We start from the raw sequence: 16121 nt of genomic DNA on the forward strand, positions 1-16121 counted from the left end.
AAATCTGCATCTCCATAAAGTTGGTCAGCTGCAGGAAGCATGAAGTGCTCTAAAACTTCCTGGTATACGGCTGTGTTGACCTTGGACCTCAGAAAATACAGTGGACCAACACAAGCAGATGACATGGCACTGCAAACGATCACTGACTGTGGAAACTTTACACTGGACCTCAAGCAATGTGTATTGTGTGCCTCTCCTCTCTTCCTCCAGACTCTGGGGAACTGATATCCAAAGGAAATGCAAAATTTACTTTCATCAGAGAACATAACTTTGGACCACTCAGCAGCAGTACAGTCCTTTTTGAAGCGAGACGCTTCTGATGCTGTTTGTTTTTGAAGAGTGGCTTGACACAAGGAATGTGACAGCTGAGACCCATCTCTTGCATACAGTACGTCTGTACGTAGTGGTTTTTGAAGCACTGACTCCAGCTGAAGTCCACTGTGAATCTCCCCCAAATTTTTTGAGTGGGTTTTGTTTCACAATCCTCTCCAGGGTGCAGTTATCCCTATTGCTTGTACACTTTTTACATCTTTTCCTTCCCTTCGTCTCTCTATTAATGTGCTTGGACACAGAGCTCTGTGAACAGTGCAATGACCTTTTGTCTCTTGCCCTCTTTGTGCAAGGTGTCAATGGTCGTCTTTTGGACAACTGTCAAGTCAGCAGTCTTCCCCATGATTGTGTAGCCTACAGAAGTAGACTGAGAGACCATTTAAAGGTGTTTGCAACACTTGCAGTGTTTTGAGTTAATTAGCTGATTAGAGTGTGGCACCAGGTGTCTTCAATATTGAACCTTTTCGCAATATTCTAATTTTCTCAGATAATGAATTTGGGATTTCCCTTAGTTGTCAGTTATAATCATCAAAATTAAAATAAACATTTGAAATATATCAGTCTGTGTGTAATGAATTAATATGATATACAAGTTTCAGTTTTTGAATGGAATTAGTCAAATAAATCAACTTTTTGATGATATTCTAATTAAATGACTAGATATACAATTGTTTCGGTGAAAAGCATTACAGTGAAGAGAAAGGAGGAGCATCCCATCCATCGGCTGGCACAAAATTTATTTTTTCTTTAGAAAAATTATGTAAAAATATATGAACTATGATAGATCAGACTTTTAGGGAACATTTATTTGATCTCTTAATCACCATTGTATTATATGTTCACCCCACAATGAAAATTAGGCGGTCAGGCTTGACTGGGTTGCAAGCTGTTTTATTCTAAATTCTTATCTAAATATTTACCAATCATGGCATTTCATTGAATATGTTATTTTAGCATAATCGGAAAATAACCACATTGCTATTCAGAATATTCTGCATGTCTGTTTGTTCTTCCTCCAAGTAAAACAAATACTTATTCCAAAAATTTTAAATATCGTGTCCTCAGTGACTTTGTATTATAGCTTTTAGAAGTTCAGGAGGAATGAGCCATCTGCATGATCAGGGTTCACGTTTTGTCTAAATAGTGATGGAACATAAGGTGCCTGGGCTTGTGTGATATACGTAGAGCTAGTCACAAATGTAAAAAACCAAATGTTTTTTTTTTTTTTAACCATCTGCTGAATATCAGGAACAGTGTAATCCGTTTGAGCACTGAACAGATGGAACAATATTTTAGATTGAATAAATTAGCAATTTGAAATAATCTGCAGAATATTTAGCCGCAGTACTCCAAATAACTTCATTATTCTATCGGTCCCTTACGTCACATGTGAGAGGTGCACATAGTACATTTTCCCAGGCTTTATTTTTCAGGGCCATTGGTCTCATTTACACAAATTTGGCATCTAAAGACCCTCCTTGGTGTTAATATAAATTTATCTTTAAGAGACAGAACAATCTCAGGAGAACATTTATTTACTCACAAAACAAAGTACACATTTAAAACGGCAAGATGAATCAGTCCAGCGGTGTAAGAGAAGAATGATCATTTCTGTTAGAGTTCAACTCAAACTGTATAAAATACACCTGTGGTTTTATATCTGAGAACAGCACCCAACGCACAGGATTAGCCAACTACATGTCTCATTAATTCAGTTTATCATCCTCTTATATCTTTGAAGGCAGACATTGTGGCAAAGAATGCAGGTGTTCTGATGTACAGTAGCTCTTTGGGTTTCCTGCAGTTTCCTCTGACACCAGCTTAAAAAGAAACTCCTGAAGGACACTTGACTGACTAGAGCCAGAGGTAAATTTGAATTAACCTTCTTTGGCAAGGTGTTGTGACCGTGGCAGATTAGTCCTGTGAGGTGGATATGAGAGCAGCTTCATGCAGACCGTGGAGCAGAACAGTGAAAGGATTGGACAGCTGCTCCTCCATGGAGGAGTAGATTAGGTACAGCATGCAGACCACCAGGAGGAAGACTACGATCTGAACCCACAAAGGCACCAGACACTGCTGAATCTCCTGCCTCTCCATTGTGGTGGGACTCAGTAGTGATATTTCAGGGCATTTAAATTGCACAGCGCGGCCCGCAGCTCCCTTTATAGGCAGTCTCTTTGTAGCACTGTGGTCAGAACAAAAAGACCTTAGAACATATTTACAATGGTCAATTGAAATCTAGGCATACAAAATCTATAGTTTTTGAAGCATGGTAGTACTCCGTCATGAGCAGAGTATCAGAGTGTACTCACTAGATTCCAGTGGGGGTTCTGGCAGTGTCAGGAAACATCTCTGAAAGATCAGTCACAGGTTCCTATTGGGCAGAAAATAAACAGCCTGAATAAGAAAAACCTCAAATGTGCGGTCTACAAATGAAAGAGGAAGAATTTAGAACTTAAGACTAACAAAACAACAAACAATACGAGGGACGATATAGCGAAAAGGAACAGAGGAACACCAGCCCAGACTCATGAAAAGCATGTGATGGATTTGCCGGTCATGTGGAAAACCCCCTGCAAGAGGGAATTTCATGGATCAAGATGAAATTTATTCCTGTGATGGCAAAGCTGAATTTTCAGCATCATTACTCAAGTCTTCAGGGTTACATTGTAATATGCATTTTTGACAAAGTACACTTCCTCAGTATTTTTTCATACTGCTTCGGAATTTAAATATAGCACTAGATATGTAAAAGTGCAACTCAGCCATACAGGGCTTAAGCATCATGTGAGCTGCACTCATGCGCACGGCATTAACATTAAAAGACACGTGTCAGCAAAAAAAAAGCCAGGCCTTTATAAAACTCATGAGCGCTTTTCTCTGTCTGACCTACCAAACGTCAGTTTGGGAGAAAAGGAAGAAACAAGAGAACTCTGAGGGATTTCCCAAAGGACAGAGGGAGTGTGAAAGCCCATTAGATGTCTGACAATGCAGAATGTCTGCTGAATTAAACATCCGAATTAAGGACGAATTAAGGCAGATCCTGAGGAGAGAAGAGGAAGGGGGCCAGTTACGGTGTCTGTTAGTTTCTGATGGAGGAGGCGTTAAACAAAGAGATATGGTAGTCATGGTGTCTTTAATGAAAGTGAAAGTGAAGTGACATTCAGCCAAGTATGGTGACCCATACTCAATTTGTGCTCTGCATTTAACCCATCCGAAATGCACACACACAGAGCAGTGAACACACACACATGCACACTGTGAGCACACACCCGGAGCAGTGGGCAGCCATTTATGCTGCGGCGCCCGGGGAGCAGTTGGGGGTTCAATGCCTTGCTCAAGGGCACCTAAGTCGTGGTATTGAAGGTGGAGAGAGAGCTGTTCATGCACTCCCCCCACCCACAATTCCGTCCGGCCCGAGACTAGAACTCACAACCTTTGGGAGTCCAACCCTCTAACCATTAGGCCACGACTTCCCCCGGTCTCTTATCCAGTCTCATGTAGTCCTGATGAGAAAACCAGAGCTTTTATTGGACTTAAGTGAAGCTGTTAAACCAAACATATGTTCTGGAGCCACAAACCCGCAGGGCCCTGCAGTCCACTCACTTCTGACCAAATCTCCTCTCAATCGCCATTTGTTTTGACGGGAGGATAGAATCTAGTCTCAACGTGCATACAAAATTTTTTTTTAATAAAAACCAACACTCCCCTCTTCCACAATTTGAGTGATGCTGAAGGATCTGTGCCGGGACCAGCTTTGAATCAAAGACCCATTCTGAGTTGCATCTGAAGACTTGTGCCAAATATTTCCCTGTAAAAGATTCAAACGGATTAGGCAGAAGTAAAAAGCAATTCAACATCTGGAACGGTCAATCAGATGCATACCCAAAAACCCACAATCCTTTATCCCCTACCGAAAATAATCCCTTCAGATCGGTGCCCAAAATAGAGGTTCATGCTGTACATTTCTGAATCCAGCTGTGGGCACAAAGCAGTGAGGGTAATGGAAGTCAAATTGCAGTATGACTTCTGCTACTGCCATTATGCACACTACTGAAAACAGAGACATTAAAGCTGCAAAGTTAGTTTTTAGGTGTTAAATACCTTCTCCTCCCCAGCTTAAGAAGCTAAAACTACTAGAAGGTAGTTCTGGAAGTTGAAACAATGAGGCTCGGTGTCAAACACTGTTCTGTTCGCAGAGCTTGCCTCTCTTTAGTGCGTGGGTGCAATTAAGCAAAAAAAAAAAAAAAAGGCTCAATTTACATTTAGTTGAAGCTACTTAACGACAGAACATATGGCTCTTCTATTTAGCACCAACTGAAGCTCTGCTCAGTTTGATTAAAAGGTATCTGCAGGGTTTGTCAAATCTAAATTAAGGCTTTTAAAGACCCTTTTAAAACCTGCAAAAAAAAATAAATAAAAAAAAAAAAGTCTGTCCATTCAGAAAAACGGATCGATCTCCTCATTAAGAAACTCTTCATTAAACTGGAAACAGCACACATTTAATGGCTTCATTATACCATTACATACTTTTAGAAAATATTTTAGTTTTCCATTTCATGCCACTTTGATCTTATGACTTTATTTTATAGAATGTAATTTAAGATGTACCCGGAGCAGGGCAACACAGGCTCTTTAGGGAAGGATTATTTTATCACAGCATTTTGTGATGCTAGAGGCACTGAAACTATACACTTCAGCTAAACCCATACCATCAAATCAGCTTGATTTACCATCGAGTTCTTCTATGGTACATCAAGTGTGTCCCATCTCACATTCATAAATTATGGTGTTATACAAAGCTGACAGACTGCTTCACAAAGAAATATTCAACCAACAACTCTTACCCATGTTAAATGATCAACACACTCATCACAGAACATGAACAGTCATGGGAGATAGTGGATAAATCATCTTTTGGTCTCAGGGGGAAACAGAGTGGATTCAGGTTCATGCAGAGCTACTTACTCTGTGCTTGCCGTTTTGCTGGTCTGTGTCCGGGACAATGTTTCAGACCGAAGCTGCTCTGACTCTGAAAAAACATGTAAAACATGTATAACCAGCAAGAACAATAACAGATACACGGCCTTTAAATGAAACAGTCAATAAAGATAAAATGACTACAACTTAGTCACGGGCCACAATGGTCAACAAGACTTCCAGTTTTTAAAAATTAGTTAAGATCATGTTAAAGCCTTCTCTTTAGTTAACATACAAAAAGCATTTTGTACCTTTTCAGTGTGCTCCATCCAAGCAAGTGCAGATCTTATATGAGGTTGCAAACACCTATAATTGGGTTCAGGTGAAACCAAACAAGCCTAATCATTCACGGATTTGTTAATAATAGTCTAGTCCAGTTGTGCCCAAATTGGGTCATGGAGGGCCGATGTTTAGCTCCAACCTGCCTCAACACACCTGCCTGGAGGTTTCTAGTATGCCTAGTAAGAGCATGATTAACTGGTTTAGGTGTGTCTAATTGGGGATGGATCTAAACTCTGCAGGACATGGCCCTCCAGGACCGAATTTGGGCACCACTGGCGTCATTCAGGCAACCCAAAGATTATAATGATTATTATTATTAATATTATTATGATGCTGCTCCTTACCAAAGTCCTTGTCTTCCACCCTCTCATCCTCTTCCTCAGTGTCTGAGCAGTGGCCTGCATCCCTTGTGCCTTTGTCCCTGTGCTGTGATGCCTGTTCTGAAGAATCCAGCAGCCTTTTCAGCTTCTTTTCATATAAAGCTTTAGTAGAAGCTGCTCAAAACACACACACAGGCACCATATAAACATGCTGGATGTATTGCATTATCAGTTTTGAAAGAAGGCGACTGTGACTCAAACAGTCTAACCTACAATAGGTCCAGCTTTAACTCCATACTGGAGCAGTCTGGCTTTTAGCTGATCATCAGTCAGTAATCCCGAGTCTACTATTTCTGCTGCCTCTTTTTTCTAGGCCTGTATGGTGAAATACACACACACAACAGACAAATAAAAAAGATTCTGTTGAGGCAGTGAAATTAAAGCGATTAATCATGGTGGAGTGAGGAATCAGCACATTTTAGCAAATTTAATGAACATACGCTGACACTAGCTTGCCAAAGGGTGAACCTCGGCTCACACAGTCCTCAATAGACTCTTGTTTTGAAGCTTTCTCACCTTTGCATCTTGCACTGGCATGTTCTGAAAAAAGGGGTCACATCCAATATTAGCTGCTGTTGCAGTTTCCCAACCAACCTCAGGCTGAGGAAGCTTCTTTACTTTTTAGCAGAATTGAGCAAAAATAAAGTGCACAGAAAAGACAGTGATTAAAGTGTGCAGATGGAAAGTCAAAACATTCTTGACAAACTGAGAAAAAGTATAGAATAACTGAACATAAATGAAAAAGATAGATTTTGCACAAATATTTGAGGTTTGCATCATGTAAAAATGCACAGCAGTGCTAATGGCTCAGAACAGATGGCCTTTATCTGAGGCATTTCATTGTAGCATTTAATCAGAAATCCCTTTATCGCTTTGTTTCTCAAACTTTCAGACGGCAGACCACTCCAATTATAAAACAAACTGCAGACAACCTAATAGTCTCATTTACTAATAGTATTCACAGATCCTGCCTTAAGCCACCAATAATATGCATTATTTTTCCAGCAAAAGAGCTATACAGCAGTTTTGTGCTCATTTCACTGGAATGGACTAGACAGCAGCAAATGACTCTAAATGAGCTGACTATTAGATATACATTACATACATTCACATACACTGGCAAATAACACAGTCACATAAAACAGAAACACTTAAAATTATTTATATATGTTCAGTATAATATATGAACATGCACAGAATATAAAATAATACTATTTTGTAGTAGTTTTTAAATAATCTAATATAGTATTTTATAATTTCAGTTTACCTTTAAATTTTTAGGTTTCTGTATTTTTTAAATTTCTATTCAGCTTTAAAAAAAAAAGTTTTTTTATTTTTTTATTTCAGTGCTTCAACATATTTGCCAAGGCAACATTTCTAATTTTCATTTAAGTTCAAGTTTTTTTAATATTTATTATTTATTTTAATGAATGGAAATTATTTTAATACTCATATTTATCAAACCTGGTATGGTCACAAACAGCTTGTTTTTCATTTCCAATAGCAAATACTGTGTACATGTACTGTCAATCTACAACATTATAATCCATTTAAACAACATGCATGTTGTGAGAAATCTTCTCAAACCTTAAACACACTATGGGCATTTTTTTTTTTTTAAATCTGTTTTTCACTGCAGTTGGGAGCTGACAAGCAATGACCTACAAACCTCTCAATAGCATGAAAGCAGACAACATATGGGTATAAATATTCACATCAAAAATCATATCTATTTCAATCACGCCACCTTGCGTCAAACTGTTAGATTGACAAGTTTAGACACTAAGTTTTGAGTGTCCAACAGCCTTGTTACCAGCAGCAGCTGCTCACAGGGGTCTCCTCTCCCTATATGCCAGAACAGCTCATAAAGCCTTTTTATTCATTCATGTGGCCGTGAAAAATACTACAAGCACAAAATTTCCACGTTTAGATCAACAGAGAAGTCACGGTAAACTATATACACTTGCATTGATTTATATTTAGGGTCATCTTGCTAGAAACTTTTGTGCAATTTAAAATTTTACAAACAAAAAAAGAATTCAGGGCCAGATGTTGTGGGTTAAACAAAATATAACTTCCTTTTAACACAGATTGCTATATACAGTAGTTAGAAATGTGTAAAAACATCCCTTAATTTCAACCTACAAATCACATCATACCTAAAAAATAACAAAATGAGTTTAGAATATAATTAAATCCACCTCCTTATCCTGACTGATAATACTACTCTTGCCTTCTGGTTTTTATAAACAACAATTAAATAATTAAATAATTTCATAAATCAATGAATTCATTAAATAATTTATTTAGTTCATTGTGTGTTAAGGGTTTGATTATAAGCTACTTAAATAAAACACATAACTTTACTGATTATATAGTACTTTATAACTTTACTAATATATAATAGTATTTAAGTTTTTATTATTTATATAAAAAATGGTATTTCTAGAAAAAAAAAAACACATTTCCAGTTGTTTTGTGAAGAGTTGAGTCTGTGATGCTTTTACAACATTTTTACCAGCAGGTGTCTCCAGCAAGTGCTGTTTCAAGTGCTTGAAGCAATTGGTTCCCTTTCATATGTCACTTCAATGCTGCGGGGACATCACCATATGGGAACACCTCTTGGTGTGATGAATGTCTGAAGCCCTGTACCATTCCGCCAATCTTATTGGCCAAATAGCGTTTGGCACCGTCTTACCTTAATACCTTAGTATCCGCACCCGCCCAGATCTGTTAGTTTTTGTCTCAATACCCAATTCACGCCCGCGATAAATCACACACGCTAAAATCATTCCTATTTAAGTGCTTCATTATTTATCTCGCACCTCTCTCAACATCACGACAGTGTCATAATGAAACAAAAGTGCGCTTTGTTTTGCGCTATTCAAGTATCCTAACATCGGCACATTAATAGGCTGTGGAACCTGATACATATACACAAATAGACCTATTAATGAAAAAAAAAGTAAAAAGAAAAGAACAAGAAAAAAATACAACCTGAGCCTGTCGCTCACAAACTATGCATTTATTTTCTCTTAAGGTCCACTGTCGCAGTGGTGGTGACGTGATGGGTCAAATGTCATATCGTTGTTGCCTATGTGTTATGGTAATTTAGACATACAAATATTGCTGATATTTTTCACCCACGCTACTAGCCGCCCGCAAGGAGTTAATTTTCCGTGTATTATTATATAATTTTAGGAATGCCAAAATCCACCAGTTTCAGACAATTTTACCCGACCCATTGCAGAACTCTAGTATACCTGCGTGCCGCGTGCTATTTCTCTCAGATTTCATTTCCTTCAGGAAGGCAAATTTTCTGTGCCCTAGGAAAGCATCTCGCATTCTTAGCAAAAATTATACGAGCTTTGTTCAACTCTGCTTCATGGATGCAATGAGTCAACAAAAGGTAAGGAGCTGGTAAGAGGTTTATCATGGGGGGCTCATGAGATATACGCTTAGCAGCCTCTCTACATGTTCTCACTGTGATAGGCAGTGGCTAAAGTTCTGCGCTTGGAAATCAACATTTTCTCTAAGGTCACCCTTGCATTCAAACCCGATGGCGGTGGCTGGTGGCAATGTGTGCGACCTGTACTATGAGTACAGTGCTGCACTGGAGATTTTTCCACTTCACTTGCTCTCCCCCACTCGAGTGCGATAAATCAGCAGAGTAGCTTTTAACAAACAGTGTTTTGTCTGCCATGGCTTCGGACTCAGAGGACATTCTGGCCAACCCATGCGGTTCTCTCCCTCCGAGCGGACAGGAGAGATGCACCTCCCTTTCCCACAGTCAGCTGTTGGATGTAGTTACCTGCAAGGTGGATAAACCGGGGTTGGATTGGGAAGTGGACCAGGCCTAATCCCTATCTAAGCTGGATGACCATTTTAACTAGTTGTGCACCTGACCAGTCCCGTAAGCAGCTGCTCTTCTTCCCGGACCTCCACAAAAAGGTTTACGGTCCTGGAAGCAGCTGTATTCAGCGTGGATCACAAACACAGTGGCCGCCGATTTCGCCACCATTGCTGACATGGCAGACCGCGGTTATGCAACGATGTCGCCGGTGGATTACACTCTAGCTGAACATCTCGCGCCAAACTCGGCCACAGCCTGGAAGTCTCGCCCTCTCCTTCCTTCGAAAGACGTGTCAAGTCTTCAAAGTTCGAGGGACGGCCCAAGGGTCTGGCAAAGACCGACCTTTTTATGATGGCCCAGAATGCTGTCACTTTCTTGCTAGCAGCGGGGCCTGATGTGCATCCTGTTGGAATAAAATCTTGCTGTAAACACGCTTCAGGATTATATACAATGAAACGCAGCAACCTTGACATATGCATTTTCTGTGCTTACAGACACTGCGAGCTTTCCGTGCTCGGAAATTCTAACGCATGTGGAGACACCACATCCGCAGGTCTTGAGACCATTAAAGCTTTTTCGGGCCATGTGGGAACGCTTGCCCTACATTCTGCAATGGGTGTTACGCACAGTTTGTTACGAGAACACCATTCAGTTTTGAAAACTCCGCCTCCTTTCCTAGGGATTCTTCCCACGATTGTGAGTTTTGAAGAAACCACAGTGCTGCGACAAGAGATGACATCTCTGCTAAGAAAAGGGGCTATAGTAGAAGTACAACCTTCTCTGATGGAGTCAGGTTTTTACTGTCACGCTCTCAGTCTCTGTTTTCCTGGGTGTTCCCTAGTGAGCTCACTTCTCCTTAGGCACTTCACCATAGGCACTTTAATTCCTCTAGTCTGGTTGTGTCTTCACAGTAATTGCACTCCAATTAGAATCGCACAGGTGCTGACAATCCTCTGTCATTAGTCTCCCTATGTATAGCTGTCTTTCTCTGTCATCTGTATGGAGTCCTTACCCTATGTGTGAGTTGTGCTCGTCTCCCGAGTTTTCCCTTACCTCCTTGTTCCTCCGAGTTTCCTATCCGTTTCATCCGGTTCCCTCTTTTGTTTGGTTTTGTCTCTCACGACTGTTTATTTTGTATTTTTTCCCTTCTGTAAATAAACCCGTACTTGCAATTGGATCCTGCCCTCACTTTGTGTTTTTCCCAAAACCCAACCGTCACAGAAGGACTCCATCAAACAAGGATCCAGCGGTATGTCTGCTGCCATGTTCTCCCCAGCCAGCAAGCGGGAGAAAGGTGGCTTCGAGGGCTCTCGCCTAGTGGTGTTCCGGGGAACCAGGGGAGGTCGCTCCGGAACAAACAGCCGGGAGGAGGTCCGGCAGCGATCTCCACTGTGGGCAACCGTCGACCCGGGATTCGCTTGGGGGCTGCCAGTTCCCCAGTTTGTCCCGAGAGGAGAGGGGAGACGCAGGTCGGCCGAGCCAGCGCCGTGGAACCAGATGGCCGCCAGTCCTGTGCATCGGCACAAAATGGCCGCCAACCCAGCACCACAGCACAAGATGGCCGCCAGTCCTGCGCCACAGTACAAGATGGCCGCCAGTCCAGCGCCACAGTACAAGATAGTCGCCAGTCCAGCGCCACAGTACAAGATGGCCGCCAGTCCAGCGCCACAGTACAAGATGGCCGCCAGTCCTGCGCCACAGTACAAGATGGCCGCCAGTCCAGCGCCACAGTACAAGATGGCCGCCAGTCCAGCGCCACAGTACAAGATGGCCGCCAGTCCAGCGCCACAGTACAAGATGGCCGCCAGTCCAGCACCACAGTACAAGATGGCCGCCAGTCCAGCGCCACAGTACAAGGTGGCCGCCAGTCCAGCGCCACAGTACAAGGTGGCCGCCAGTCCAGCGCTGCTGCACAAAATGGCCGCCAATCCAGCGCCACAGCACAAGATGGCCGCCAGTCCAGCGCCACAACCCATGAGGGCCGCCAGCCTAGCACCACAGCACAAGATGGCCGATTCAACGGCTGAGTCTCCTGATAAGGTGCCACCGACTCGCCATCATAAAGGACGGAGGAGGAGACGGGCGTCTGCCGTTCCTCAAGGTCCAGAGGACGTTCCCGAGCGGGCCGCTGCCGTCCAGGAGGACGTTCCCGAGCGGGCCGCTGCCGTCCAGGTGGACATTCCCGAGCGGGCCACTGTCGTCCAGGAGGACGTTCCCGAGGCGGTGCCCGATGCTGTTCCAAAGGCCGAGGCGGTGCCCGATGCAGTTCCCGAGGCGGTGCCTGATGCTGTGCCCGATGCAGTTCCCGAGGCGGAGCCCGATGCAGTTCCCGAGGCGGAGCCCGATGCAGTTCCCGAGGCGGAGCCCGATGCAGTTCCCGAGGCGGTGCCCGATGCAGTTCCCGAGGCGGTGCCCGATGCAGTTCCCGAGGCGGTGCCCGATGCTGTTCCCGAGGCGGTGCCCGATGCTGTTCCCGAGGCGGTGCCCGATGCAGTTCCCGAGGCGGTGCCCGATGCAGTTCCCGAGGCGGTGCCCGATGCAGTTCCCGAGGCGGTGCCCGATGCTGTTCCCGAGGCGGGGCCCGATGCTGTTCCCGAGGCGGTGCCCGATGCAGTTCCCGAGGCCGAGGCGGTGCCCGATGCAGTTCCCGAGGCCGAGGCGGTGCCCGATGCAGTTCCCGAGGCCGAGGCGGTGCCCGATACAGTTCCCGAGGCGGTGCCCGATGCAGTTCCCGAGGCGGGGCCCGATGCAGTTCCCGAGGCCGAGGCGGTGCCCGATGCTGTTCCCGAGGCGGGGCCCGATGCTGTTCCCGAGGCGGTGCCCGATGCTGTTCCCAAGGCCGAGGCGGTGCCCGATGCTGTTCCCGAGGCGGTGCCCGATGCTGTTACCGAGGCCGATGCTGTTCCCGATGCTGTGCCCGATGCTGTGCCCGATGCGGTGCCCGAGGCGGTGCCCGATGCTGTTCCCGAGGCCGATGCAGTTCCCGAGGCGGTGCCCGATGCAGTTCCCGAGGCTGTGCCCGAGGCGGTACCCGATGCTGTTCCAGAGGCAGAGGCGGTGCCCGCTGCTGTTCGGGAGGCCGAGGCGGTGCTCGAGGCCGTTCCAGAGGCAGTGCCCGAAGTAGAGGTGTCTCACGTCTCCACAGGCAGTCTTGAGTCGAGTCAGGTTCCCATGAACTCTCCAGAGACAAGGCTAGTCACCGGTGATCTTCGTCCTCCCATGGGGTCGGCCACAAGAATGTGGTGGTCTTCCGCTCCACCCTGGGGGACTCCGGCCTCGACCGCGAGGATGTGGTGGTCTTCCGCTCTGCCCTGGGGGGGCTTCTGCCTTAACCACATGGGTGTGATGGCCCTCTGTTCCGCCTGGGTGGTAATCACCTAATGTCCTCCTTTTACCCATGTTTTTGTTTGCATTTGTTTGTCTATTTTCCTCCTTTGGACCTGGCCCTCCGTCCCTCCCCTTTTTCCCTCCGCCGGTCCACCACCCTCCTGGACTCCTTGTTTTGTGTTACACCTTCCTGTCTCTGCCTTTCCATCCCATCTGGTTGTTCAGTCTCTGTTTTTTCCATTTTTACCTGGTTGTCCTGTCTTTTGTCTCTCCATTCCACCTGGTTGTTTGTCTCTGTCCATTCTATCTGGTTCTCCTGTCCCTGTTTTCTGACCCTCCGTCCCTCCCCCTAGTCCGCCGCCGCTTCACCTCCCTCCTACCTCTTTCTGTTGGGTTTTCCGGGGTTTCAGTAGGAGCATCTGGGAGCTGCTCCGTAGGGGAGGGGGTAATGTCACGCTCTCAGTCTCTGTTTTCCTGGGTGTTCCCTAGTGAGCTCACTTCTCCTTAGGCACTTCACCATAGGCACTTTAATTCCTCTAGTCTGGTTGTGTCTTCACAGTAATTGCACTCCAATTAAAATCGCACAGGTGCTGACAATCCTCTGTCATTAGTCTCCCTATGTATAGCTGTCTTTCTCTGTCATCTGTATGGAGTCCTTACCCTATGTGTGAGTTGTGCTCGTCTCCCGAGTTTTCCCTTACCTTCTTGTTCCTCCGAGTTTCCTATCCGTTTCATCCGGTTCCCTCTTTTGTTTGGTTTTTTCTCTCACAACTGTTTATTTTGTATTTTTTCCCTTCTGTAAATAAACCCGTACTTGCAATTGGATCCTGCCCTCACTTTGTGTTTTTCCCAAAACCCAACCGTCACATTTACAGCTGATATTTTGTTGTGCCAAAAAAAAAAAAGAAAGATGGCAGCTTACGACCAATATTGGATTTACACCATTTGAATCTTGCACTCAGGACGAGCAAATTCAAGATGTTGACGGTAAAATCTATTCTGTCTCAGATTCAACCAAATGATTTGTTTGTCACGTTCGATCTGATGGATGCATACTTTCATTTAGATCATCAAAAGTTCCTCAGATTCACTTTAGAGGGCAAAGCTTATCAATTTGGTGTCCTACCCTTCAGTTTAGCCCTGGTTCCATGGACTTTCACGAAATGCATGGACGCAGTTCTGGCCCCATTGTGTCTCCAGGGTGTTCGTGTGCTAAATTACCTAGATGATTGGCTGGTATTATCACAATCACAGACTCAAGCACGCTCTCATCGAGATCTCGTCCTGAATCATCTAAGCAGCCTGGGCTTACGAATTAATTACACACACTAAGCTCTGTGTACTTTCTAATATCCATGTAAGTGGGTAAGTGCGCACACTAGCACTTTGCACATTTTCACATTTTCAATACTCTGCACTTTTTTAAGTCCTGTATGATAATGGTTACACGCTCTGCTTCGTTCCCTTTCTGTGAGTTGGTTATAACTTGGTTCCTTGGGCTCCACTCAACCATTGTGTCTTTTATTAATACTCTTTCAAGCTTTTTAACGAATCTCCAAAGAGTGTTTTGATCCCCTCTTGCGTGATGAGGACACGATTGACTCCCCCACGCGTTCAGTCTTTCATGTCATGCCTTCGCCATTTCAAAGCAGGCCACAAAGCGACGGTGAGTTTTTGCCTCAGACTTTTGGGTATAATGGCAGCAGTGCCCCTGTAATCCATTTAGGCTAACTTCACTTGCATCCATGTCAGTGAGGGATGAAATGCCAAAGGATTTCACCCCATTGTTAACTGCATCAAATGATTTCAGTGACACGGAGGTGTGTTCTGATGATAAAGACTTGAATGTTGGCCAAATTTAATTGGAAAGGAGTTTGATTAGGGGTCTGTTTTGGCCACGAGATTGTCACAACAGACGCTTTATCGAGGGTGGCACTTAAACAGATTGGAGCTGCTGGCAGTCTTTCTAGCTTTTCTAGTCTTTTCAAGACTGCTGAATGGCCATCATGTGTTAATCGGGATGGACAACACAGCGGTTGTGTCATATTTGAATCACCAAGAAGGATTGCGCCCCTATGCAGGCTGGCGAGGAACATCCTTCTATGTCCTCAGAACAGATTTCTGTCGATCTGAGCGATTCACGTCCCCAGACACTTGAACTTCGGAGCGGATTTGCTCTGAAGACAGAGCCTTGAGGAAGGGGAACGAAGGTTGCACCCCCAAACGGTAAGATATATATGGCAAGCGAATGAAGAGGCAGAAGTGAACTTATTCGCATTGGGCACAACTGCGTCATTACCTGCTATGTTTTCCCTATCCCCCCCATCGCCCCTGGGACTGGACGCTCTAGCCCACATATGGCCTAGAACCACTTTGTTTGCTTTGTCCTCTGATTCTGCTAATTCCAGCTGTGTTTTCCAGAATACGGTTGGACAGATTGGAACAACTATTGTTGGTAGCTCCGTGGTGGCCCACTCAGCCATGGTTTGCGGAACTGTTCAGTCTGTTAGCAGGTTCTCTGTGGGAGATTCCCCCCAGACAGTACTTGCTGTTGCAAGCACAGGGAATGATCTGGCACCCAAGGCTAGATCTATGGAAGCTGTGGGCGTGGCCTTTGAGCAGAGTTAGTTCATTTGTCCCGGTCTTGGGCAAACATTCCTTGGTCTCTCGATTTATGCAGGGTTAGTGATGGCAATGGCCTTTCCACCCTGCACGAGTTCCATCATGGGATGTATTATGAAGATTATCAGGACATCTGTTTGAGCCCTTGGAAACTGTGTCAAAAAAAAAGAAAAAGAAAAAAAAAACAATCCTGACTCTAAAGACAGTCCTACTGTTAGCTTTATCCTCCCTCAAGAGAGTTGGGGATTTATAAGCTCTGTCTTTTTCTGGCTCCTGGGTTCTCTCCGCTTGAGCAGATGCTTTCCTCGGATACCAGCTATCTTCGGTACGTCAGGTGTGATGGTATA

At 44.5% G+C, this 16121-nt stretch overlaps 1 protein-coding gene and 1 pseudogene across 1 annotated transcript; one reads left to right on the forward strand and one right to left on the reverse strand.

The window, feature by feature from the left end:
* Positions 1-1653: 1653 nt before the first annotated feature.
* Positions 1654-5338, reverse strand: LOC113094712 (lamina-associated polypeptide 2, isoforms beta/delta/epsilon/gamma-like). Its single transcript, XM_026260327.1, has 4 exons — positions 5299-5338; positions 4040-4141; positions 2643-2704; positions 1654-2515 (listed from the first exon to the last, which is right to left on the reverse strand). The coding sequence occupies exons 3-4, from the start codon at positions 2678-2680 to the stop codon at positions 2245-2247; spliced, it is 309 nt and encodes a 102-aa protein (XP_026116112.1). The 5' UTR covers positions 2681-2704; positions 4040-4141; positions 5299-5338; the 3' UTR covers positions 1654-2244.
* Positions 5339-10024: 4686 nt separating this feature from the next.
* Positions 10025-16121, forward strand: part of LOC113094700 (major facilitator superfamily domain-containing protein 4B-like) — a 29749-nt pseudogene continuing 23652 nt past the window's right edge.

The sequence above is a fragment of the Carassius auratus genome, unplaced genomic scaffold (assembly GCF_003368295.1).
Source record: "Carassius auratus strain Wakin unplaced genomic scaffold, ASM336829v1 scaf_tig00215416, whole genome shotgun sequence".
NCBI lineage: Eukaryota > Metazoa > Chordata > Actinopteri > Cypriniformes > Cyprinidae > Carassius > Carassius auratus.